The sequence below is a fragment of the Aspergillus foveolatus genome (assembly GCF_047715535.1).
Source record: "Aspergillus foveolatus strain CBS 279.81 unplaced genomic scaffold BDW70scaffold_21, whole genome shotgun sequence".
In the NCBI taxonomy this organism is placed as follows: Eukaryota; Fungi; Ascomycota; class Eurotiomycetes; order Eurotiales; family Aspergillaceae; genus Aspergillus; species Aspergillus foveolatus.
The window spans coordinates 41,424-65,630 of record NW_027396085.1 but is presented as its reverse complement, the minus strand read 5'-3'; the positions used below and the strand labels follow the sequence as shown (position 1 = coordinate 65,630).

Below are 24,207 nucleotides of genomic sequence, written 5' to 3'. Positions count from 1 at the left end.
GGGACGGTTGTTTTGCTCGTTGGACTCAAGTTACGGCGATCCAGCTTGTATAAGTACTGGGAATGGCCGGTACGTCATTGTGCATGCACAAGATAGCGTTTCGTCAGCTGCAATAGGAGGACGATCTTGCATCCCCTCAACAATACACAAGTAGAGTTTATATGGGATATTCGAAGCTAGCCGGTTTATAGGACGTAAGCCCAGGTAAAACAAATAGTACCTATACAGGTGTGAAATTTCCTTCTATCATTTCAAGGGTAAACAAATACCATGCCGAGTCACCTAGGAAGGAATTACACCGCGGTAGCCATGAGGCGCTACCAGATGATACACAAGCTTTACAGGTTATGTAGTTATATAATCATATATGCGCATATAGCCTGGATTACCAGTTGCTGGTGCGCTTAAGAGCCTCGTTCTGAATAACCTCGATCCAGTATCCGTCTGGATCGAGAAGGAACGCGACGTTCTTCATTCGGCCATCCGTCAGACGCTTCTTCCAGTTCACCTTCAGAGACTCGAACCGCTCGCAGGCCGCGTTCAGGTCGTCCACGGAGACACCTATATCTGTTAGAACCGATATTGAGTTCAAGGTGAGTAGTCAACATACATATATGGCCGAATCCCTGCGGCTCGTCGTTCCCGTTGTGGTAGACCTTGCCCTCCTGCTTCTCAGTGCCATAGTTCCACGTCAATTCAAGCAGCCCCTCCCACTCAGCAACCGGATTATTAGCGCCCTCAGTCGCCTGCGGGTTCGACGCCGGGTATCCCAAGAAGTAGAGGTTGAACGAAGCCTCCTTATTCTCGATCGTCCTCACAAGCGTCATCCCCAAGACTTCCTGGTAGTACTTGAGACTGGCCTCGGCGTCCTTCACGCGGAGCATGGTATGATTCAGCCTGTAGGTCGCCGGGTCCGTAGACGTACTCATAGCCTCGTCTCTGCGCTTGATGATCTCAACCCAGTACCCATCGGGATCTTTAACAAAAGCAATGTGCCTCATGCGACCCTCGGTAAGCTTCTTCTGAAACGCGTATCCGGCATCCTCGAGCCGCTGGCAGGCTGCCTCGATGTTGTCGACGGAGATGGCGATGTGGCCGTAGCCCCGGTGCGGCTCGGTGTTTCCGTTAGTGATGCTGTAGTTGGGGTCGTTCTCGGTGCCGTAGTTGTGGGTGAGTTCGAGAACGGCGTTGCGGTCTGTCCAGTGACGGTCGCCCTGGAGGGACTGGGGGCCGTTGTAGGCGAGAAAGTAGAGGGAGAACTTGTTGTCCGGGAAGTCGAGCTGTTGGACTTGGTTCAGGCCGAGGAACTTGTAGAACTCAACTAGATGATAGGTCCGGCTTGTTAGCTACGCCAGGCAATGCATTTCCGGATTGGGCTTACCCGATCTCTTGGGGTCTTTGACCCGAAGCATGGTATCTTGGAGGTAAAAATGCCATTGTCAGCCGGGGAGTCTATGAGAGCAACACGAAAAGCGAAACTCACGGTTGAGCTTGTAGGTGGACGTATCGGTCGCCATTGTCGCGAGAGATCTACTAGCTATGACACGGTCAGCAACAGCTCGAGCGGGGAACCCTAATGGGTTAGGCATGGATAACGGACTTGGCAGGACGGAAAATCTGGGGTTGAGGACCCTGAGGAAGACGGGAGAAAAGAGAGAGCGTTTTCCCAGCATGAAGGGATAGTGAGGGGTTTTGAGGTTGCAGGCCAGTTGGAGAAAAGCTCACGAGTGGAAGAGAAGAGAAGGTGGGGTGCACGAGCTATGACGCTATTCCGCCCACAGCAATCTACTCCGACAGCAACCATTAATAATCCTAATCAGATGGAAACTACATGTTGTATAGACTCACTAAACTATGCAGCCCAAGCTGAACGGCGCATTCTGCCTGGCAAAATTGTGTCACCACCATATCGGAAGCTTCTCGATCATGAAACGCCGCTCTGAATGAAACATTTCCCAGTGTTCTCGCAAACCTGAGCATTGTGTAGGAGGCTCAGTTCAAATGAAAAATTGGAATGGAGCTCTGCAAAGACATCACTGGATGTGCGAAAGAGCGCATACCACGAAATAGTCAACCTCAGATATGTCCCGCATGGAAGGTCTTAACCTATACATCCTAGGATGATACATGGTGATGGATCTACTTTGTTCGAATTTCTACTATGCTGAGGATGTTAGCACATTGAGATCGATCAAGGGCGACGTGCATATAATCCTACACTCTCGAATAAAACTTGAGCTGACTTTTCAGCGCGAATTATTTATTTTTCAGTTTTTTTTTCGATAATAGAAGGCAGCTCCTCCTTAAATTGGTGTCATCTCGACTCTCGAAGATGGAGTGGCCCTACCTCAGCGGCTACCAGCACCAGGCCATCTTGTCATCAAGCTTGCTGAGCTGATAATATGTGGTTCAGTCTCAATGATGTCGTCAAATACTTCACTTTCGAGGCAGCAGAAAGCAGCGGTTTCTTCTCAGTATCTGCAAAGGATGCGTGCACGATGCTCCGGGACTGGGTTTCCTGTACCGGAACATTGATGCGCTGAGAGAGGACCTTCTCTGCGAAGCCAGTTTAAGCACTGGTCATGCTGCAGGTCAAGAGAACTCTGATTTACTGCAGATATAGATTGAGTATTCTCGCACACTGTTTCGACGACCTGGCCATCACGATTTAGGTGGGATGAAGATTGCCGAGCCTTCTGGGTTGCCCTCCAAAGATTTCCTCATTTCTCGACAAGCACGGTTGGTTCTATATATTGCGTTATTCTGGAATCTTTGAAGGCATGTGAGCGTAAAAGATAGGTATGCTTTTAGGTTTTGTCACCTGGTTCCGGGCAGTTCTTCCGCAGTGTCTTGTACTTGACATTATGGTATACCTCACCGCTAAGGACTGGCGGGTTGTACTCATCGCTCCTCCCTCCGTTAAATATAGAGTGAAGGATTTCTCAGCTTCAGTCTCCTTTTCAGATTACGATTATGCTGGACAGGGATTAGAAGCTTCGAATATTTTATACTTAGCAGTCTAGTTCTGTTTATCAGGAAGTAATATCACCTCATCGCCACATCAAAGCACGTTCGATCACTCATTGCTAGGATCAGATTCGTCATACCCGAGAAATACTGATGGTCCCTGAGATTTATCTATTACAGATCTCACTTTCTCTATCCCAGTTGCCACATTTGCCATGTCGTTTCTAATCAAAAATCCGTTTACTACAGAGTCAAGGGTGGAGGGGAATCATGCGCCAACAGCGGGTGAGGATACCGGCTTACAGAAAGAGCTGGCAATCGTAGATGAGGTTCTGGCCAAGAAGATGGCATCGGTCAACAGTGCAATCGACGAGATCGGAATGACTCCTTTCCAGTGGAAGCTGTTCTTTCTCAATGGCTTCGGGTACGCGGTCGACTCGGTATACCTCTCACTAACGACTGATTGATACTTGAATGTTGACATCCCTAGCTGCTCGTCGTCTGCCAGTCCATCGCTCAGCCAGCCGTGACGCAAGAGTTCGGCAATCCAAGCAAGCATATAGCCGGAGTGGCTCTTGCATCGCAGATCGGTCTTCTAGTCGGCGCTGCTGTTTGGGGCTTCTCTGCCGATGTCATCGGCCGTAAGCTGGCGTTCAACTCCAGCCTCTTCATCTGCGCCACATTTGTGCTCATTGCTGGTGGGATGCCAAACTACATCTCCTTTTGCGCCATGTTTGTCATTCCCATCCCTTTCTTCTTTTAATGGGCTAATCGGTCAGGGTCGCAATATACTCAGCTGGAGCAGGCGGGAATTATGTCTTGGATGCAACCAACTTTCTGGAATTTCTTCCGGTATCTCACTCCTGGCTCGTGACCTTCTTGGCCGTCTGGTGGGCCGTTGGATACACAATTACTGGCTTACTGGCGTGGGCGTTCATGAGCAACTATAGCTGCGATCCTGATGCTACTGTCGCCGAATGCACGCGCGCCGCGAACATGGGCTGGAGATACCTCCATATTACCTGCGGCGGTCTCGTACTTGTTGCGAGTATCTTGCGCCTCGTTCTGATCCGCATGGCAGAGACACCCAAGTGGCTAGTGAGCCAGAATCGTGACGATGAGCTAATTGAGATTCTCTCCAGCCTATCCAAAAGGTACAACCGTCCGTTTAGTCTTACCTTAGAGGAGCTGTCATCCCAAGGCCGTGTGCAGGGCACAGAAAAATCCGCCTTTTCAGCTCTGCGCCTGGCAAGCCATTTCACGGGTCTGTTTAGTACAAAGAAGTTGACATATTCGACCGTAATGATCATCATCAACTGGCTGCTCATTGGAACTGTGTCGCCGCTGTACAGTGTCTTTCTGCCATACTACCTCCAATCCCGCGGCGCAGACACCGGCGACAACTCCAACTACATTACTTGGCGGAACTACGCCATCAACCAGGTAGCAGGCTTGATTGGACCCGTGATTGCGGCAGTCCTCGTTGAGCTGCGGCTAATTGGGCGCCGACGAACTTTAGCTATCGGTGCCGCCATCACCACAGCGCTGCAGTTTGGCTATACCCAGATCAAGACGCCAGCGCAGAACGTGGGGGTTTCAGCGGCCATCACGGCGACATCGAATATTTACTACGGGACAATCTACGCTTACACGCCGGAGATTTTACCTAGTTCTCATCGGGCGACGGGGTATGGTCTCTGCGTTGTCCTCAACAGAGTGGGTGGGATCGTGGGTGTTTTGGTCGGGAGCTATGCAAATGTCCAGACGACGGTGCCGTTGTTTATCTGTGCTGGACTATATGCGGCGTTGATCATCACGAGTTTATCATTACCTTTTGAGAGTCGCGGGAAGAGGACTGTTTAGTTTAGTAGGTAGTTTTCCAAATTAGCCGTGCTGCAGTGTTCGTGCTGACCGAGAGAAACGTGCCAGAGACAGATAGACAACGTTTCAGTTTATAGCTGAGTCCCGAGCCAACTAGCACAGCTGGAGCCTGGTTCTCTCATACCCATCACATCTTACTGCATCCGGAAGGCACTACAACTGGGGCCTAGCGCTTTCGTGTAGTCTATAAGCGCGTCCCGAGTATGTAACGAACCGCCGACTTCCTTGAGCCCACGTGCGCCCAGAAACGCCGAAACGGGAAATATTAGTGGGGTGACAACAAATGTCCCGGCTTGCAGGGTCGACGATCCAGTCCCCGCAAGCTGTCACAGATCAAAGAACTCATTTAAAGTGGGATTGCGACGTGAGTCCACTCGGACGTCGAACTTTAACAGCATCAGTGTCTCCACCGATCCGGATGGCTTCTGTGAGCCCTGACGTCTTGCCATCACGACTGCAAGATGGCTTAACAAAGCCGGGCATCAGCTGACTGCAAATAAGGCTTATCCCGTCGGATGACGTCCCGCATTATCCCAGAGGCAATCCTTGAACGGCCTTGCATAGTGCAGAACGTGATGCTAGACTGGCTGCAGGCTGCAGACATGAGACCGCCAACGAACTGGAGCTGCGGGTCTGATGACTGGTTGGTGATCAGTACTCAGCAGAGCAAGTTTCTGGAAAACCCGTCAGCAACACGTAGCATGTCCCCAATTTGTCCCCAATTGCCCAGCTCAGACCCTTCAGAAAGCGAAGCCAAGTCTCTTGGATGCCGAGTACATGCCGCATCGTGCGTCACGACAATCTGACATCTCAACGCCAGTTCAGGCTATTCCAGACTGAGAAAGAACCGGCGTGACCCTCGGCATGGCGGAGAACGGGAGACGGAAGGGCCAGAGCCCCTAGCCAGGGCGAGCCACCGGCGAGCCACTGGCGACTCACGGGTCAGGCAATTGTAATAGAGCTTTAGAGCAAGGAAGCAAGGCAGAAGGAAAAGAGAAAAAGAAACCATGCGGCTTGACGATTGAGAAAAATGGCTCACCACCACTGACTCCGCAGTCAACACCCGATACCCGAGATGCGCATTCGTGTCGCCGTGTCTTCTTGGGCTCGTGCCAGCAGTGGGAGCAAGAGCGATGCGACGGGCTTCATTATTGGGCGAGGAATGCTCCGGCTGAGGACAACAGTCATCGGTACTCTTTCTCTGAGTAATATGACGCTTAGCTCGGCTGTCGTAATTTCTTTTTTTTTTTTTAAGTTAGGGTCCCGAGCGCAGAAGGGCCCATCATGACAGCTAGGCGATCATATGATGACTTGTTGAGTTATTCCAGGTTTCGTCTTGTGCGGATAGACAGAGAGAAGACAGTAGTGGGATTGCCAGAGAAGTGTAAGACTTTAAAAGCGGCGCTGCGCTTTGCCAGAAACGGCTAGTATATCTCCGCTAGCTCTAGCTCCATCTTCGACTTGCTCCAGCTCTGTACAGTCCAGTGACTCCAGTCTCACTCTGCACATCTTCCAGTAACATTTAGACGACCACCGTCCGCTTCTGACTAGACATTTCCATCGTCTGCAGCCGGCTGCAATAACTCTGCCCATATTGCTGCGCAGCGTCAGCTCTGACAGGTTGACAGTTTGCAAGGTTCGTGGATCTTTCTCTGCTCTTCGACCCCGTCGTTTCTGGCATCTGCCCGACTGCACATCACTCTGGCTTTTTTGGGTTTTCGTTTCGTATTGGCTGTCTGTCTCGCTCTGGTTTTCTTTTTCTGCTCCTGGTCCCCGGATCTTCCCTATCCCTCATTCTCATTTGGTGCCATCAGACACGATGCCGCGACAACTGTATGTAGCCTTTGGCTTGCTAGCTTCGCGCCCCCCACCCAGCCTCTCCCCACGTTCTTAAACCAACTCAGAGCGCGCCTGGCTTTCAATCTTGCCGATTCTGACTGGGAGATATGACTTTTGCTTTGCATGGCGGCCGCTGCTCTTTCCCAGCTGGGAGAGAAAAGAGGCCATGTCCCCCCTTCTTGTGTAGCCTTGTGTCACGTTGACTGTTGACTTTTATTATTTGAGTGTACATCTCTGCCTATCCGTCGATGACATCTATAATATCCTAGCCATCTCCCTTATATCACTTCATTTTATTTTGTTCTATTTTTTTATCTCCCATCTTGCTGCTATTCCCGTATCACTTGACGGCAGAATGGCTGAATTCAAGCATCCAGTGCACACTGGTTTCTCTAAACCTGGCGGCTTTGCCGACTCCCATCATCGTCCCTACTGGGCACGCAGTCAGGTCAAATACGCCCAGGACCTCCTCGACTACTCGCCAGACCCTATAGAATACGAACACGACGATCAGGATTACTGGGATAACCATTTCTTCTTCCCAGAAGACTGTTTGTGGTCACCACCTAAGGATTGGGTCTTGGACGACGAAGACGACGACAACTCGGAAGAAGACATCGTAGTTGGAGAGTGCTACGACCACGACGATACCATGATCCCCGGTCTACCCGATATCAAGATGCTGGACGCGGAGGCCCTCTCCGAGCTGTTAGAGGACAACCTTTCGCCGCCAGAAATCACATCCATCCTGTGCGTCCCCTTGCATGCGCATGCGCATGCCCACGCAGGATTCTCAGACTAGGCTCGCCGCTGACAGCACATACAGCGTTTTCGCCACCAACGGCGCCATCTTCGCTTACGCCTCCCCCCTCCCATCCCGCCAACTTCGTAACCTGAGCGCTACCTACGGCGCTGCGTACACATGCTACGCGAAGAACGCCTCTAGTGGAAACCTCACCGGCGTCAACCCTGCCAGCCACCCATCATCATACGTCACAGCACAATCGGTATCCCTGGGCGACGTAGGCTCGATCGTCTTCGAGCTTGACGACCTCGTCGCCGTCGTGACAAAAATCGCAGACAAGGTCCTCCTTGCCGCTGTGGGACCATCGAAGCTCGCCGACGCAGCTCCCGAAAACCAGATCCTCGCAAACTCTAAGCCCGATTCCCCAAAATCAGCGGCCTACACACAGACGGAGTCAGCGCAAGGACCGGGCACAGCCTCAGGCACAGGCAACAATAGCACAATATCAACAGCCGCATCAACACCTCAAACTCAATCCGCAGTCAACGCCAATATTAATGGCACAAGCCCCCACACAAGTAATACCTCCTCATCCGCGTCCACAGCAACAGCAACAGCAACCGCCGCCCCCGCCGGCGGCTACATGACAGAGGCGCAACTCGAATCGCAATACGAAGTCGACCGATCCCGCGATCTCGAGCGCCTCGCAAGCCTCAACCTCTCCACCCCACCCTCCATACTCCTGGCTCTAGAATCCAAGTCAGCAGCGCTAGGCCGGTTTCTGTCGCAGAAGTTGGAAGATCTGAAGAGTCCTGAGGATTTCTAGTCCCTACCTCCATGGTCATTCAGTTTGTCTCGGCGATCACGGATATAGCGCGTATATTGTACATTCCGTGCGATGTCACACTAACCCCCGGCATACTCTTAGCCTAAGTAAATACAAGTTTTCACCCATCCAGATCCTAGCACATTAGACCAATCCGGCGCTACGATGACGCATCCATTATATGATTGGGCCTTCTGTAAACTGCAAATATAAGTCCTGGTTAGCGCTTAGGGCCGAATGAATGTTCCGAGCTTCTTTCCATGTCATAGGTAACGCATTATTTATACCTCATCAGCCAGCAAGACCAAGACAATCCCATTATCCACCAGAATGATTATTCTAGAGAATCATGAAGGACGAAGTGAGATTAAAGGATAAGATATTTAATCAACCAAGATAAAAATATATACTAAAAGGGATATAGATATGAGTACAGATCATCAAACGTAAATACGTAGGTATACCCAATCACGACTTCTCCAGGGGTGCCTTCTCAGCCGCAGCAGCTGTCGATGGTGCAGCGGCCGCAGCCTCGGTCTTCTCACTAACAGGAGATGGTACTTTCTCAGCAGTGCTGGCTGTTGTTGCAGTGGTGTCGGTGCGGCTAACAGCTGGCGGAGTTCCCGCACCAGATTCCTTCTCGTATGCGGGATGCTGGACAGGGGAGGCAGCGCCTGCGGACGCTGCGCCAGGACTAGTTGGCGAGATGCCGGTCGATGGGCTAACGGCGGCAGCAGTGGTAGTTGCGATCGGAGCTTTCGCGGCCTCCTTGAGAATGTTCACCCACTCCTTTGCCTCGGCTGCGGAGATGGCTTTGAAGACAAACTCGGTGTTTGTGTGAAAGGCATTACCGATAGCGTTGCTGGAAACATCCTTGCCCTTGATTGTGAAGGTATTTTTGACTTCATCGACGGAGACAATATGGCAGTCTGGGAGATAAAGGGAAATCTCGGGAGACGGGTCGCGGTTGAAGTCGTCATTGTCTTTGAACTCGTGCAGGTAGCGGGCACGGGTGGCGACGTAGAAGAAGCTGCTGTAACCCTTGAGGGCCATGCGAGACTTCCGTTGCAGCGTTCCTGAAATTAGCGGCTGCGTGGCGGGGTGGTCCTGGTTGGGAAAGGTAATGTTTGCAATCGACCGCGGCGGAGCATCTGGGTCAACGAGCGAGGAAGCATTTCTCGTCATGAAGTTTACCCACTCAAATTCAGCTGGGATCCTTTGTAGATTACCGAGAATATCGCTGTACAGAGTCTTGTGGCGCTCGGTCTGTCCAGTAATAAATACGACCAGTTGTTCCATTGCAGCCTGGATGGTCTGCAGCACATGAGCTTCGAACTGCTGGAAGTTGTTTTGCACCGTGATGATTTCCTGCCGGTTGTTGTTCTCCTCAATCAACTGCTTGTTAAGACGATGGATAACGCCCCGGCGAACAATGTAAGGATCATGTGAGGTGTCCAGCTTGTTCCCGGCTGCTGAATCCAAAGCGGCAGTCTGCTGGCCAAGAAGCTCAATGTGTTTTTGGGTGACATTCCGGGCCTTCTCAACGGCTTTTGCACCTTTCGAAGCACCGGTCTGCAGCTCCTTCGCCTTGGCCTTGATCTCCTTGTGGAGTTTCTCCAATGTCGGAAGCACAGAGCTCCTAAGGTTTCTCTCTCCGTCGGCATACAAGTTAATCATCCCCTAGGCTCCATATTAGCACCTACCCTTTTTTTTCCCAATCGACATCATACCTGAGTGTTGGCACGGATGTTTTCGAAAAACGACGCAACTCCACCCGCACTCTGGGAGAAATGGTGACCCTCCTTCAGCGGCTCGTTGACCGTCTACAAGTCCTCCTAATCAGTATCCAATGAAGGACAAAGATATATCACAAATCGCGAATTGATCAGCAGACCTTCAAGACTTTCTCGTAATCCTTCGACAACCCTTTCTGCACTTTGGCGGTAACGGAGACATAATCCTCCAGGTACCCGCACATATGCTTCCAAGCACGAAGCCGCTCCACGAGGAGGTTCGTAGTCTACCCGAACGCAGCGTTAGTTCCCGAACCCATACTCTATGATTGACAAGTTCAGTGTGAGCGCCATACCTCATTGCTATCACCTTCAGGGATGGCCTCATCGTCGCTCAGAGACGCCCTGCGCTCCGTGCCCGTACTCACAGTGCGTAAGGTGTTGGACCGGGTCGGAAGCCTCGCCTCCACCGGACTAGACGTAGCCGACATATTGAGCGACTATCGGCGTAACGTAGCTGTCTCAACGATAATAATTGGGACCTAAGAGATCAAGATGGCCGAATATTAAGCCACAGTTAATGGCTGAGGAACCAGTGGTGCTTGTGGAAAGGGGGCAGCGCCGGAGCCACAATAATTGATGTTGCTCAGCAGTTCGAAGTCTGGCCGGGTCAAGGCTCCTTATGATAGCAGCCAAGTGGACTGGACGGGTGGGTCGGGCCCCAACTCGGAAAGTGAAGGGAGAACCGGAGAAGTTTAGAAATAGTGAAGCACCAACGAAGTCGAGATCTGGAGAGAAGCGAAGTTCTCAGCCGCCAGAACAATGAGAGCTCAATTCGGAACCACGTCGAGGGGCATCCCAAAGAATTCCTCAATGATGCAAACGGTCAAGGTCGAGTTTGTGATCAGGAGGGGCAGTTCACCGCCTTGGGCTAGTGACGACATGATCGCCATAAAAACTGCCGAATTAGGCGCCTATACAGCTGGGAGCTCAGCATTGGCCCATTGCCATCTCTGGGGACCATAGGTGTGGCTGTGTTGTCGGATCGACGCTCTTACTGCGGGAACCATATCTTCAGGTACAGGCTTAGATCGAGGTTGTCTAGTTTTACAACCCCGATAATCAGTTTCGCACGAGTGGATGTGGCTTTGCCAGATCGCAGATGGAATTCTGCGGAAGATCTTCAGATCCGCTGAAATGTCGATCAACAACCACGCAAGAATGTCTAGATGGCCCTGTCAACAGGCGTGATCGTCTGCTGCCGAGACCTTGCAGTCGTCTCATTCTTATAGCCTATTACTTCATATTCATAGTTCATATATGAAATTTGATTCAAAGCAAGGAGTCATTATTGATTTACGTCATTCCTTTTTATTTGGCATAATTTCCACCCCAGCCCAGTCCGTCTATGTTAAAACGCCAGTAGATCTTCCCTGATCTCAAAACAATCGCCTTTACAGAGGGACATGCTGGAATATAAATACAAAGATGAGATCCTTTGGGATACTTTGTTGAGTGGAAGATTAGGAGATTCTATAAATATATGCAAATCAGCGTCCCGCGCTGGTGACGTGGTCGTTCAAAGGTATATTATGTGGTGGAATCCCGGCTTCATTGGAACAGCGGTGGGTGGAATCGCTCAATAACGGGCCGTTGAATAGGGCGGCGGGTATCTGTTTCAGAGGCACGTGGTATCGTTAAGACTGTAGTAGGTCACCATGGCGGGTCGAATAGAAAGCAAAAATGTCTAAGCCCTGCCCCGTGCTTGCGTCAGACGAATTCTGCGTTCGTCGTCGGAATGGCTATGACTTCGGGAATGGAGAAAAGCAGGTCGGTGAAAGAAATCCATGGGTGCGCTAAAATAAGAGTCCGATCCGCGACCAGTACCAGATCCCCGGATGTGAGCTTGCTGGGGGGATTGGGGAGCTGACATATGGACAGTTTCAGCAACAACGGCCTGATAATCTGGCAGATCGCTGTCATGCGGACGAACAGACGAACGGACAGCGGTGGAATAGCTTGGCACGCGACTGAGCGTCTCCAACTCAGCAGAGTGGGGGATGAACGGTGTTGCCATTCCCGAGGGTATGTTGTCGTGGACATCTTCGTCCGAGGCTCTGCGCGAAAGTTCGGGGCTTCCGGGTGCGTGGGTGTTGGAGCCGTGTGTGTTAGAGCCCGAGGGGGGCCCGTTGTCTGAAGGAACACCGAGATGATCATGTTCTGATGCCGATACCCGACCATGTCCGCGCAAATCAAGGTTTACCAAGCGATTGTGCAAGGCTGAAGCGGAGATGTCGGTGTGGGTGATAGCATTCATGGATGCAAGGTTCTCGGCGGATAGGTTGCGACTGAGCGTGCCGAAAGGTGTACCAGGACCACTTCCAGGACCAGGGGTGCGGTAGCCGGAAGGATCGACTTCGCTGTACAGCTGATCGAACTGGTGTTCCCCATACAAAGGAGGCGCTTGCTGGGCGAGATCATCAAGCGCTCTTTGGGTCGTCTGAGGGCTTGAATCGACAAGGTTGTTGTTGTCGTCAATCGCGAGGTTCGGGGAGATGAATATCGAGACCGGTAAAGTAGCCCGTAACTGATACTGTGGTTAGCGCATCCATACAACAGGAGGCTATCCTTTCCGTACCTCACTGATATGCCCATCAGGGTTGAGTAATTGCACTCTGAATTTCAACTTGTGTCTCACTTTGATCCCCCTGGTGTCTGTATCCTGCAGACATCGCGTCAGGGTTTTGGGCAGGTCGAGCGTACGCGAGAACTGAAACCCTTCCGCAGCTTCGTCTATTATTTCTAAGGTGTTTTCCTCGTCTATCGTATGTTCATCGTTAATTATCGTGCGGGTAGTTTTGTATGTGTTGCGGATCGCATCTGGATCTTCCGGATTCAGGGTGAGGTCATGCGTCTCTATGAGCTGCGAGATAATCTGACCGATGCCAAGTCCTTTGAGGAGAGGGATCAGCTTGAAGTCGACCCGGATACTCGTGCCGAAAATGACGGCCTTGGTGGGCGTGCTAATGGAGTACTCGATTTTGTTTGGCCAAATATTTTCGACAGACTGTGATTGTCAGCGCATGTGACCGTCATACCGAGGATGGAACCACAAACCATAGCGTGTGAAAGTTCCAGGGCGCTAGACTCCAGGGTGCGGATGATGCGGAGCGGCCGTCGAACAACGATGTCCTTCGCATACTTGCGGCCTATTTCGGCCTTGAAACGATACGTGACGTAGGTATCCGAAAGCCCTTCGACGCTCTCTGGCATGGAGCCTTCTAGGATGACGTCGAAAGGGTATTCATAGTTGCCCGCCGGAAGAATCTCGGTCTTACTCTTACCCGCGTCTCTGAATCTCCAGGTCTTCTCGTAGAATACGCGCTCCCTCCAGTTTTTGCGTCCGCCGCCGGCAGAGCTCGAGGGGAGATGCCAACTAGTGAAATCCATTGTCAGCAGACCGTTCGCCGAAGTAACCCAGCCAAAGAATGTTGCACTTACCAGACGCGCGAGATACCAGTGAGATGCAACCGAATATGCTTGATAGAGATCGGCTCCGACACACAGAGAACGAGCTTTCCGCTTAGATGGGCACTGGCGGCTTCTTGCTCACCACCACGAAAAACAATGTAGTCCTCGTCGAGTCTAGGCGACGGAGGGACGGATTAGCAGAGTTCGGGCCAAGGACCGAGATTCCGAGACGGCAGAAACTCACCGGATATCAAAGTACTTTGCATGACTTGCACTGCCGCCTCCGCTGAAGAAGCTGAGCGCCATGGCGGACTCAGAGCAGCAACAAGAAAGTATGGGCACCAACAGAAACGGTGCGAAGGAGAGAGGTGCTATCGCACTCACAAGGGGGGTGGACCAGCTGAAATATAGGAACCAAGGCCGGCGGAGTAAAGCGAAAAAAAGGGAAAAAAAAAAAAGTATGACACAGATAGGGCACTGAGCACCGATCTTCGGGTCCCACCAGGATATGAATTGAAGTGGGGAGGGTCCAAAACAGCCGTTTCCGTCACTCTGCGATGGGTCTTTTTATCGGCACGGGCTGTGGCGTGGCGAGGGGTATGGAGCGAATGATGCGATGCAGTTGACTAAGCTGGTAAATTTTACTTCTGTATTGTTCTGCACCGGAATCGATAACCGATCTCGAGGAACATGCGGTAGAGTGCAAAGCGCGGCCCTGAAGAAAGCGGCTGATTGACAGACCCGTTGGAAGCCTCAAGCAGGGCAAGCAGACAAATAGACAGACAGATAGATAGGCTAATAGACAGACTGTAGACAAGACAGACTAATAGACGAGCAGGAAACAAGGCGAGAGGCCGGAATGTCCAAGATCAGTGAAGGGACTGTCAGGGCCCGAGAGTACTGTATAGAGTAAGAGTAAGATCGAGGGCCAGGCAGTATATTTATCTGATTGCGAAATATTGGCGATTACTTAGTCCTGGGTAATATTTTTCTCGGCCATGGATCTTCCGGCTTTATCTTGCACGTTCTCATCCCCGTCCGCCCAAATCGGTGGCCTAACGGGAACACCGTTGCCGGCCCTGTTTATCAGGGGGCTTGATGGGCGGGCGCGCGTCGATGTGCTGTCATGAGTCTGCGCCTTCCATGTATTTCTCGACTCGATTTGATTCTCAATTCCCTGATCGTCCCCTTCTGACATATTTGAGTATACACCTCTGCATACTACCTCAGCAGTAAGAAATACGTACTGCCAAGGTTAGTGCCTCTACCATAGAGTAAGGTCAGCAGTGGCGAGCTGTCAGGCAACGTGTGGGGCGGGTAATTGTTGTGCAACCTCGATAGCTGGAAGTTACACCAACGCCAATCTACTTGCTCTCTACTGATAACTCTGACCTTGAGATATGACTGTATCAGGAAGATGCCCTTTTTAGAAGGATCCTCCTAATAGGTACGGGCGATTGAGTAGTACGACTGACACATGTCCGCACCGCGTCCGCAGAATTGCCTGATGATCGTCTGTGTGGCATGACCGCAATGACGGAAATGACCTTAAGCCTCACATGAAACAATGCATCCGTACAGCCTATTTGTGTTGAATTCAACCAATATGAGTTGGGTCGAGTCTTCAAACGGTTGAGCTAAGCTCATTGCTGCAAAAACCACAGTGGAGAGCACGAAGATCATTCGGTGCTCGGTGAACCTCCTACTCCTGGCTCGTACAAAGTACAGAAGACTAGTCGTCACCTCCTTTATCCACCGACTATAGATGCACTGATCAGGGACTCTCAGTGCAACGAAGGAAAAGACCGGTTCGATGAAACCGTACTGGGATCGCCAGCAAGACAGACAATCCCTGGGTATAATTGGAGGACTGACTACACAGGAGACTGAGAATTGATTCTCGACCTGCAGTTGTACGAATCTGAGCTTATTCTTATGAAGTATGAAGAGGCCAGGTCAAGGATCGTCTTTCCGGCGGTGGTGCGGTTGATCGACGCCGACAGCCATGTCAATGGATCTCGGCAGTCGGTGCGCAACATGACTCCTCTGTATTACCGGACACCCTGCTATGGCCGGCAAAACAGATTCGAATTACGTATGAGTCTGATGGATTTTGCACCGCTAATTCACCGACTCACAATAACAAATTGTTAGCATGAAAATTTCCTCCAATATTATCGTCTAGACAACGCATATCTATAGCTATATACCGTATGGTCGGGATCTTCCGGAACCCAGCACATGATCCGGAGGGTTGTCGCGGACTCCGGCACTGTACTCAGAGTAGATCGCCATGACCTTCGCGTACAGATTCCCAGTACCTAGGCAACGGCGCATCAGACAGAACACCTGAAACGGTCTAAATGGCACTCTGTCCAACTCTGTCAACCTTCAGACCGCTGTCAACCAGCAGGTTCTTCAGCCTGGTATCTGACGCAAAACATGATATCATGACCAAAGGTTTTCCATTCAATAACAAGCCAATAAACCAATCCTTTGTCTACTCTGAGTATATCAGATCAGCTATAATTAGTATAATTAAGAACACTTCAATAATGAACCGCGCAATCATGAGCTCAACCAAGATGTCAGTGTCAACCGCTATTTCCTTTCTAGAACGCGGCCCAGTTCCTTCCAAGGTTCATGCTGCAGGGTAACCAGCCATGGCCCATGAAATTACCGGGTAAAGCCGCCATGCGAGTGTGAGCGGCCCACTTAGAAAGGGACCTTCGAGGCTGCGTAGTGGGTGGAGCAATCATGGCGCAATTTGCGATAGGCCTTAGCCTTTAGTCGCCTTGAGTCAGGCTGCTGATTCGATACAACTCAGGTTTTCTAAGATTATAATGGTGGTGGCTGACAGAGCTGTGACTCGTGCTCGTTTCTTACCGTATGACAGGCTGCAGGCCGCAGCCTATAAGGCACGCATAAGATTACGATAACAAAGCCCAAGCTCAAAACCTGCAGCTCTGTCCCACATCTATGCAAAAATCGTACGCAAGACTAACCGGGTCTAGATCGCCTCCGGAGCACGGATTGCCGGTCGCGCTCGGCATGCCGAATCTTCACTCATCTCACCAGCACTGGCGAGAAATATCTGCAGGCTCTGTAGGCGCGGCGTCTCCATGAGGAATGAAATCCTGGACCCGCTCGCTGGAAATTTTGAGACTCGTGCTTTGAGTGATAAATCCTGGTGGGCAATTGAGGAACCCAGTTTCGAGTTTGCAGCTGAGCCCGCCAGTCACAACTCCCTAAAATGATGCGATTGCGATAACGAGAGCCGCTTTCTAGTAGGAAAAAGAAAAGAAAGGCGAAATGAGTGGATAGGCCTACTTACCCGCGCTTATCGGATTCCTGTGACGGACTCTGCCGTAAACTCCACTTGGCGTTCAGGTTTTTCGAGGCCCGCCGGGCTGGCCTCAACTCCTTATCCTTGGTCAAGTTGGTTTTGGTCAAAATTTTGATGTTGGGCTGGAAGTTAGGAATTTGTTATCAAATCTTCCCGTCACCGGCAGCCAGAACAGGCGGGAAGGTTGCATTTGGCGGGTTCATTTCGGGTTCCTGAATCCTAACTTGGCAAATGATGCAGATCGTGGCTTTTTGGGTACTCAGCAGAAGTCTGGAACAGAACCGAACAACATCCACTTTCCCCTCGAGTGTTTTATCCTTCGTCACTATCACCATCGTATCAGCTCTAGCCTCTTGGTTCTGAGGTGCGGATCCCTATCAACATCGGTATCTGTGTCACATCGGGTTCCCGAGTACCGGCAATCGGCATACATACATCTTTGTATAGGTCAAACTGGTGTAAGGCTAACGCGCCGAGGTCCCGAGATTGGTACTAAGCTATACTCGCTTCATTCTGACCAGAGTAGGCCTGCGAGGGTAGGATCTACTACTCGACTTGCGCGGTCATGGTAAATTTCGGGCTAGGCTGAGCATCCGAGGATAGGGCTTAAGAGTTGCTGGCTCAAGAGTCGGATTCAGACTTGCGAGATAACCACGTCTGTTTTGCCACTTTTTATTACCTTTCTTATCTTTCTTATCGTATTGCCTGCGCTGTGATTCTGTTCTAGTAAACTCGCTGGAATCCGCGTGAGTTTGTGTCAGTGATCGGGTGGCTTTGAGACGTGTGGTAACTATATATATATTCACCATTTCTTTTGGAATGTCGGGACCGGCATATTGCCACCTGGGGCTGGCCTAGCTTGATAAGACACGCTACTATCCCCTTATAGATCATTGTAGGCTCCAACTTTAGGAGTTTCATAATAGTTATCGAAGCTAAGCACGTATCTGCTACCGAGCCCAGGCCGTGGCTAGTAAAATTGATTGTAAAAAGCGGATGGATGTAGAGATACCATTATACAGTGAAACCTTAACAGTCGCCAGTCAAACAGATCTCGCCTGAAACATCGTAGAAATGGAGGGCATATTATACAGGTCGAGCTAACATGGAAGTTGATAAGAGAAACCAGGTCTCTCCAGTTAGAACAATACTTTAGTTTGTGCAACAAACATGAGGTACGAGTATAGACAAGCATAACCTAAAATGGTCGCTGCGAAAGCTTAGTAAACCACCCAGACAATTATTAATACGGCCATGAGTTCCGGAAACTCACTCTAGGCAGACTAATCTCGCCAGCAAGATTAGTTTATACCTGCACACTCTTTCTTCTTCTCAATGCATCATATATGTAAACCCTACCCCAACACCCATTTGCATGCGATGCAACGCCATAACCACGCCAGCAGATAGTATTCAAAAGATCCACCCCAGCAGCAACCAAAGGAAAATCCCCGCGCAGATGACGATACCAGCAACCTTCAGCACAGCAACCGTGTCACCCTGTCTCGCCATCCTTGTAAGCCGGCTCGCGCTTCCTTTCAAGTTTGTCGAGAGGGAGGAGAAGACTTGGTTCTATTATTCAGCAGGAACTGATCAGCACGCCATTACCCACGCAAATAAAAGACAATGGGTTATCGCACCGAGTGGTCAAGCGTGTCCTGGTCCCGAGCATTATCATAGATATCGATCGTGACATTTTTTAGGGCGGAAACTTTGCCCGAGAGGGAGTTTAGAAGCTCGTTGTTTTGTCTACGGGGAAGAAGACGTTAGCAGACTAGATCGAGGTATAAGTAGTGGATGCTGAATAGGAAAGAGGTAGAGGTAGGGTCTGGATCCGTACTGTTCACGTTCGTAGGCGTCCGCCATTTCGAGCCCTGGAGACGATAGTTTTCTTTTCGAAACCAAAAAGACTCTGACTGCAAGGTATGCTTGCTCGATTCGACGATAAGTAGGTGAGTCTCTTACGAAGGGCACTTGGACTCTGAGAGTGTTTAGCTTGCTGATATGTTCTAGGTGTTCAGTTGCTGCGTCCGGGGTCGGCGATCACCCCAAGGCGGGCCGATGACGATGGATACATAATCACGTGACGTATGAGTATGATTAGCACAGCAAGTCCTGGACAGAATGAATTGATGGGTTATGATGATTTGCTCAAATGTACGATAATGGCGATGATCCTCACCAGTACCAGCAATATTCGCTTGGCAGCAAGTAAGGACCATGACAACAGGAATGTAAATGGCCCTGGGCACAATCAATTTGGGCGCTTGTTTGTTATTACCGATGTACAGCTCGACCACTACGATGCATGGATGCAATTAAAGCGACTGAACGTGAGATCATGGCGACAACGCTACCAGCAAAATTGCGAGAAAAAGCATCAGGGAGTTTGAAGAGATTATAACCGTATTTAGTGATCCAGTCTACTATCATACAGCCTCCTGCAGTAGCTAACATCAAGAAACCGCCGTGTCCCAGGTATATCACCCGAGAAAGAGAACAAAGTAGTTAAAAAAAATTTTTTAACCAGATCGGCGTCAACCGTCAGTTCATAAGTGTTTGGTGACAAATAAGAATGCTGAGAACACGATTGAAATGAAGTGAATGAAACCAATGAGAAGAACCCCAGACGCTATGCGAACAAATCAAGCCAAAGTAACAGGTGATGTCGTGGCTGCCTTCCCTAATGGAAGCTTGGACGACACGCTATATAGAGACACAGAACAAAAGTATAGGCACCAGGCAGCTCATTCCGTGTTTGCGCTTACTTATTGCAGGACAACCATAGCCAACTCGCTATAGAGGCAAGGATATGTGGACAGAAGCGGAAGTAAGAGAGGAAGAATCAGTGTACAAGGCCCGAAATCAAACCAGGAGTCGCAAAGGGGGTATTTGCGCGATGCGGAAAAAGATATCAAGCAAAATGAAGGACGATGCCTTGTCACCACATATCATCGTCGTCATCGTCTAGCTGCACATCGTCGCCAAATGACATGTGCCCATACTGATTGTGCCCAGGGCCATATGCATTCCCATTGTCATAGCCCTGGTGCTTGCCTCCATGAGAATATTGCTGATATTGATGGGGATCATCGCCGTAATCGTACATGTGAGGATCATCATACGAACTATCGTCATAATGCTGATCCTGGGACTGTAATCCGTTAGTATTTTCATGAACGCTTACTTGCGCTGTTGAATGCTTACCTCTTGATACCTCTGATATTGCAAATACTCATCAGATTGGTCCCTGCTCTTTTGCTGACGTTGTGACGCCGATGATTGCACCATCATGTGCGGATGCATTTGCTGAACCTTGGCGAGATACGAATACATAAAGTTGCTGAGAAGCACCTGAGAGTACAGAGCGCGCCGGGGATTCGCAAGCTTAATATGAGCCATTCTGTATATGGCTCGTTCTTCTAGTATTGAGAATCTAGTCCAGGGATAGTCGACATCCGGCTGTAGTATGCGGACCGGGGGCTCCGGTGATAGAGTTCTGGACAGACTCTTCTTATGGTGATGTTCGTTGTTCTTTTTCCTGCTGCCTCCGAATATAGAAGAGAATAAACCAGACTCTTTCTCTTTCTTGGTTTCCGCTGAAGATCTTCGAGCATTATCCTTCTTGCGCTCCTCTTCGAGTCTCGCGTCATGTCGATCAAAAACCGTGCTCTCACGCCGTTGAGCGGATTCGTTGGAAGCGGGGTGAATATTCGCAGCATCATGGACTTTGTCCGCGATCTTCGCCTTGGTCTTTTTTGACTCGCTATCTTTCTTCTTCTCTTTTTCTTTATCCTCAGAGCCAAGAAACCAATGCCAGCTCGATTTGCGGCCACCATCTGAATCTTTTTTGTCCTTGCTTTTCTTCGATTCGGACTTGCGGTCTTCTGAGAAAGTTGGGATAAACGACAGATTGTCCGTTCTAGTGGTATTGCCTGGTAACACCTGGGGATTACTGGCAAATTCACTCAAGGTCGACGCGGGCTCTGTCGAATGGGTAGAGTGCGTCCGAGACGGGACCGGCCGTTTGTCAGGCTTAGACTGGAGTGGAGTATCATGGCTTGATACACGGACTGAAGTGTTGCTGCGCTGTGAGTTTTGTGGCGGCGTATGAATCTCAGACGCAGGGGTTTCAACAATCTCAGGGATCTTTTGGTCTAGCATTACGGCGCTCGGCCGCCCATTCGAATCGATGCGTGAGTCCCAGTGGCGAGGTTGCTGAGACATATTCACCCTGTTACCGGAGTCTGTCAACGGCTGCCCTGTCAATCCTTGTTTTGTTTGTTGGGAGTCTTCTAACAGCGAGTCAAATGCCGCACCTGTGTCCGAGTCCTGCGACTTGGCCAAGGCTTGCGAGCGCGTGACGCTGGGAGTAGGGTCCGTTGACACTCGAGTTAGCCCTAATATCGGTTCACGGCCGGAAGGGCCAGTGAGCGAGCCCGGCATATCCCTCGAATCAGCAATCCGACCGGTTCTTCTCGCATAGGAAGGTCGTTCACCCTTCTTCAGGCTACCAGCCTTCCGATACTGGGTTCTCGTAGAACGCCTGAGACTGTGACCCGGCGGGGCTGGAGGAAGAATTGGCCGATCATCCTCAGGGGAGATGTGAAGGGCTTGGACAGTTTCCAAAAGAGTGGCGGCAATCGGTGTCTTTTGCGAGGATTCGCCCACTAGACTTTCTATTTCTTGCAGATTTGGACCTTGATGGTCTCTATTCTGAGACCGTTTGCGCTCTAACCGCTCTGCACCATCCGTGTAGCCTTGCCCATTGTCAATTTGCTTGGATAGCATAGACCGCTTTCGAGTAAGGGAACTATTCGAATTTTGGCGTTCGGGGCTCAATGTCGAGAATTCGCCTGATCTGCGCTTGATATGTTCCGACTTGCTCTCGAGAAACGACTTAAACTCTTTCGGAGCCAGCTCCGGATGCAGGCGGGCCGGAACCCAAAATAGTCGCGAGGTATCGTTTTCATCGGCAGAGGGTGAGGGGGCTATCGAGGGAACGGGGAAATTGAAACTTGGGAGATCGGGATCGCCGGTCGCAGTAATATCCATTGACATCCGCCGAATGGCAGCTAGGTTATTCAGTTCTTGCGCCACCGCTGCCGGGTCGGATTCATAATCAATGTCGTTGAGGGGGAAGGAAGTGGTGGCAGTATCGGTGGCCCCTGGCGATGTCGGACTACTATCTGAGGACTTCGTTCTAACCATCGGAGGATGAGAGTGGCCATTAGAAAGTCGGGGATGACCGCGATCGGAATCGTCTGGCACCCGTAATGATTGTGAAGAAGGTTCACCTGTCCGGTTCTGAGGAACGATCGATATAGCTTCGCTCAACGGAGACGAGATGTAGCTGAGACGTCTGGATTCCCGTTTATCGTAATCATCATCGTACATGTGTCCAATAGCCTCGGTGACATGATGACTCGGATCGCTAATCGACAGCTGAGGCACATGGCCTCGCCGCGCCGTATACCCTCCACCAGCTTCAGGGGAGCTCGCTGTAGTCTATAATGCAAGCGCAACCATGATTAGAGTGGTTCCATGAATGTGAAATTTCGATATTAACGCATAAGATGTCGTCGTCTGCCCTTGAACTGAGGGGTAGATTGTCCTGACTTTCAACAAAGCGGGAAGGCAGAAGGCGATGTTTCAGACAAGTGGTTGCTGATTCAAAAAGACGACGCGGAGCTCAAGGTAACCCGGACAGATGACGGACAAGAATACGAAGAATGACATACCTGCATAGGACCAGATTATCCAGGGCGTTTTGGCAATTCGTACCGGAAATCAGGTAGTCCAGGAGGGTGACGGGGTTCACGCCTGGTGGCGAGGAGGTCAGAGTACCACCACGGCCGAAAAACAGCAAAAGTAGTTGGTGGTGGTCATGGAATCATGGACGCGGGGGCAACCGTTCTGGAAGAGGGACGACCTCGAAGGTGATTGAACGGAAAGAGAGGACGACGGCTGATCATCCGGCGACCGCAGAACGTGGTAGAAACGGCGAGAGCGCGGGACGTTTGATCAAGAGCGATGAGGAGGTGAGGTAGAGGTGATCGGTCAAGAAGAAAGGGCGGAAATACAGAACGAAAGTCGTGAAGGGCTGGAAATAAAGAAGTCGAGCTCGGTCACTACGAGTGCCGGTGGTGGTGGTGGAAGCAAAGAGCGGACGATGCGGCCGAAAATAACAAGACGGTCCGCGCTGGGGAGCTGTGGTTGGCCAGTCGGTCCCAGCGGAGACGAGCTGTGCTCTTTATTCTGTAACAGATAGGTGGGAAGGTTATTCAGTCAGTTGATATTAGGAGTAAAACTGCTATTATTCTGGAATATATGGAGTAAGGTTCAAGTGATGAAAGCAAGGTCGATAAGTATTCTGGAGTTGAGGGAGCGACGATCAACAGAATCTCCGTCCTCCGTCGCTCATTCCCCAGGCCACTCCGCGTGCTCGATCCAGACCATTTCCCTGGCCCCAGCATCAACATGCTTTGGCCATCATGGCAATACAAGCCAAGTTTCAGGATTCAGCACCAGACGAAATGGCGTTCCTTTCTCATCTGACGATCGCACGCAACATCCACTCCCTGTGTTGCGGCTTAGACTACCTGCCAAGGGTCTCTCAATACAAGAACCCCATGAGGATGAGGTCATGCTATGCATTTCAAGACCGCGAACTGGGAGGCTGGATGCCAGTTCGGTTTCATCTTACGAAGTATATATCCCGGATATGCCTGTCAATATACAATGTGGGAAGGATAAGGCTCCCGTATACCCTCTTGCCAATCTGTGTCATACTACGGAGCGTCCACAGAAGCTACTTATAGAAATCTTTTTAGAACATAAGTCCTTGGCACTATGAATGGACGACTACTGATGTCCAATTGAAAGCAGCTTTCTGAGTTCTGGTACTTACCTTCGGTATCGGCCCTTTCCTTTCCCTCAATCGTGGGATACGTGAGTTGACAAACCATGAACTCATAGAGTCCAGCTCAAAAGTCCAGCTCAACCCAGTTCGCAGGTATGGAATGTCACGATGTTTTGTCTTCTCATCGCATGGGCTTTTAAGGCCCAGCCTCCCTCCTTCGGGTCACTTGTCGGAGCATTTCTTGTTCCCGTGCCCCTTGATTCGTGACCTCAATTGACGCGGTCCTCGCGGGCTCGCAAACACCCCCAGCCTGAAAAGTGACCACTTGGAACGATAGGTGAGCCTAGTGACTTACGAGTCTGGAGTTTAGCTTTGAGTAAGTTGCACGTGTAATTGATCCTGCAAGCCTGGATGGTCTGCCTAATATGGTATGGCACCCTTCATCAAATATGCGGGACGGTATGAACTTGTGCATTACCTCTGCGTTTTCCGCCCTCAACGGGCCGCAGCCCAGCTGAGGCCCAGATCTCACGTCTC

General features: G+C 50.6%; 8 protein-coding genes across 8 annotated transcripts; 2 read left to right on the top strand and 6 right to left on the bottom strand.

Moving 5' to 3' along the window:
- Nucleotides 1–385: 385 nt before the first annotated feature.
- Nucleotides 386–1,517, bottom strand: BDW70DRAFT_159525 (lactoylglutathione lyase GLO1; the record flags this gene model as incomplete). Its single annotated transcript, XM_073740710.1, has 4 exons — nucleotides 386–561; nucleotides 611–1,321; nucleotides 1,382–1,417; nucleotides 1,484–1,517. 4 exons carry the CDS (start codon nucleotides 1,515–1,517, stop codon nucleotides 386–388), a joined length of 957 nt encoding a protein of 318 aa, XP_073596373.1.
- A 1,665-nt stretch (nucleotides 1,518–3,182) lies between these two features.
- Nucleotides 3,183–5,096, top strand: BDW70DRAFT_167870 (MFS transporter; the record flags this gene model as incomplete). The annotated part of the gene is made up of 3 exons (XM_073742334.1): nucleotides 3,183–3,407; nucleotides 3,458–3,699; nucleotides 3,747–5,096. The coding sequence occupies 3 exons, from the start codon at nucleotides 3,183–3,185 to the stop codon at nucleotides 4,828–4,830; spliced, it is 1,551 nt and encodes a 516-aa protein (XP_073596372.1). The 3' UTR covers nucleotides 4,831–5,096.
- A 1,102-nt stretch (nucleotides 5,097–6,198) lies between these two features.
- Nucleotides 6,199–7,198, bottom strand: BDW70DRAFT_135264 (uncharacterized protein). The gene is made up of 2 exons (XM_073736658.1): nucleotides 6,663–7,198; nucleotides 6,199–6,484 (listed from the first exon to the last, which is right to left on the bottom strand). The coding sequence occupies exons 1-2, from the start codon at nucleotides 6,810–6,812 to the stop codon at nucleotides 6,371–6,373; spliced, it is 264 nt and encodes an 87-aa protein (XP_073596371.1). The 5' UTR covers nucleotides 6,813–7,198; the 3' UTR covers nucleotides 6,199–6,370.
- Nucleotides 6,928–8,375, top strand: BDW70DRAFT_44121 (uncharacterized protein). The gene is made up of 2 exons (XM_073744017.1): nucleotides 6,928–7,437; nucleotides 7,514–8,375. The coding sequence occupies exons 1-2, from the start codon at nucleotides 7,043–7,045 to the stop codon at nucleotides 8,256–8,258; spliced, it is 1,140 nt and encodes a 379-aa protein (XP_073596370.1). The 5' UTR covers nucleotides 6,928–7,042; the 3' UTR covers nucleotides 8,259–8,375.
- A 176-nt stretch (nucleotides 8,376–8,551) lies between these two features.
- On the bottom strand, nucleotides 8,552–10,881 carry BDW70DRAFT_135261 (PH domain protein). Its single transcript, XM_073736657.1, has 4 exons — nucleotides 10,348–10,881; nucleotides 10,153–10,278; nucleotides 9,989–10,081; nucleotides 8,552–9,938 (listed from the first exon to the last, which is right to left on the bottom strand). Exons 1-4 carry the CDS (start codon nucleotides 10,480–10,482, stop codon nucleotides 8,727–8,729), a joined length of 1,566 nt encoding a protein of 521 aa, XP_073596369.1. The 5' UTR covers nucleotides 10,483–10,881; the 3' UTR covers nucleotides 8,552–8,726.
- An 806-nt stretch (nucleotides 10,882–11,687) lies between these two features.
- On the bottom strand, nucleotides 11,688–14,100 carry BDW70DRAFT_44034 (arrestin family protein). Its single transcript, XM_073744016.1, has 5 exons — nucleotides 13,707–14,100; nucleotides 13,493–13,636; nucleotides 13,109–13,427; nucleotides 12,630–13,058; nucleotides 11,688–12,578 (listed from the first exon to the last, which is right to left on the bottom strand). Exons 1-5 carry the CDS (start codon nucleotides 13,766–13,768, stop codon nucleotides 11,739–11,741), a joined length of 1,794 nt encoding a protein of 597 aa, XP_073596368.1. The 5' UTR covers nucleotides 13,769–14,100; the 3' UTR covers nucleotides 11,688–11,738.
- A 3,804-nt stretch (nucleotides 14,101–17,904) lies between these two features.
- Nucleotides 17,905–18,821, bottom strand: BDW70DRAFT_135255 (SNARE domain- containing protein). The gene is made up of 3 exons (XM_073736656.1): nucleotides 18,649–18,821; nucleotides 18,449–18,557; nucleotides 17,905–18,380 (listed from the first exon to the last, which is right to left on the bottom strand). The coding sequence occupies exons 1-3, from the start codon at nucleotides 18,672–18,674 to the stop codon at nucleotides 18,222–18,224; spliced, it is 294 nt and encodes a 97-aa protein (XP_073596367.1). The 5' UTR covers nucleotides 18,675–18,821; the 3' UTR covers nucleotides 17,905–18,221.
- Nucleotides 18,822–19,234: 413 nt separating this feature from the next.
- On the bottom strand, nucleotides 19,235–22,951 carry BDW70DRAFT_135252 (putative telomere silencing protein Zds1). The gene is made up of 3 exons (XM_073736655.1): nucleotides 22,550–22,951; nucleotides 20,016–22,316; nucleotides 19,235–19,962 (listed from the first exon to the last, which is right to left on the bottom strand). The coding sequence occupies exons 1-3, from the start codon at nucleotides 22,553–22,555 to the stop codon at nucleotides 19,750–19,752; spliced, it is 2,520 nt and encodes an 839-aa protein (XP_073596366.1). The 5' UTR covers nucleotides 22,556–22,951; the 3' UTR covers nucleotides 19,235–19,749.
- Nucleotides 22,952–24,207: the final 1,256 nt, after the last annotated feature.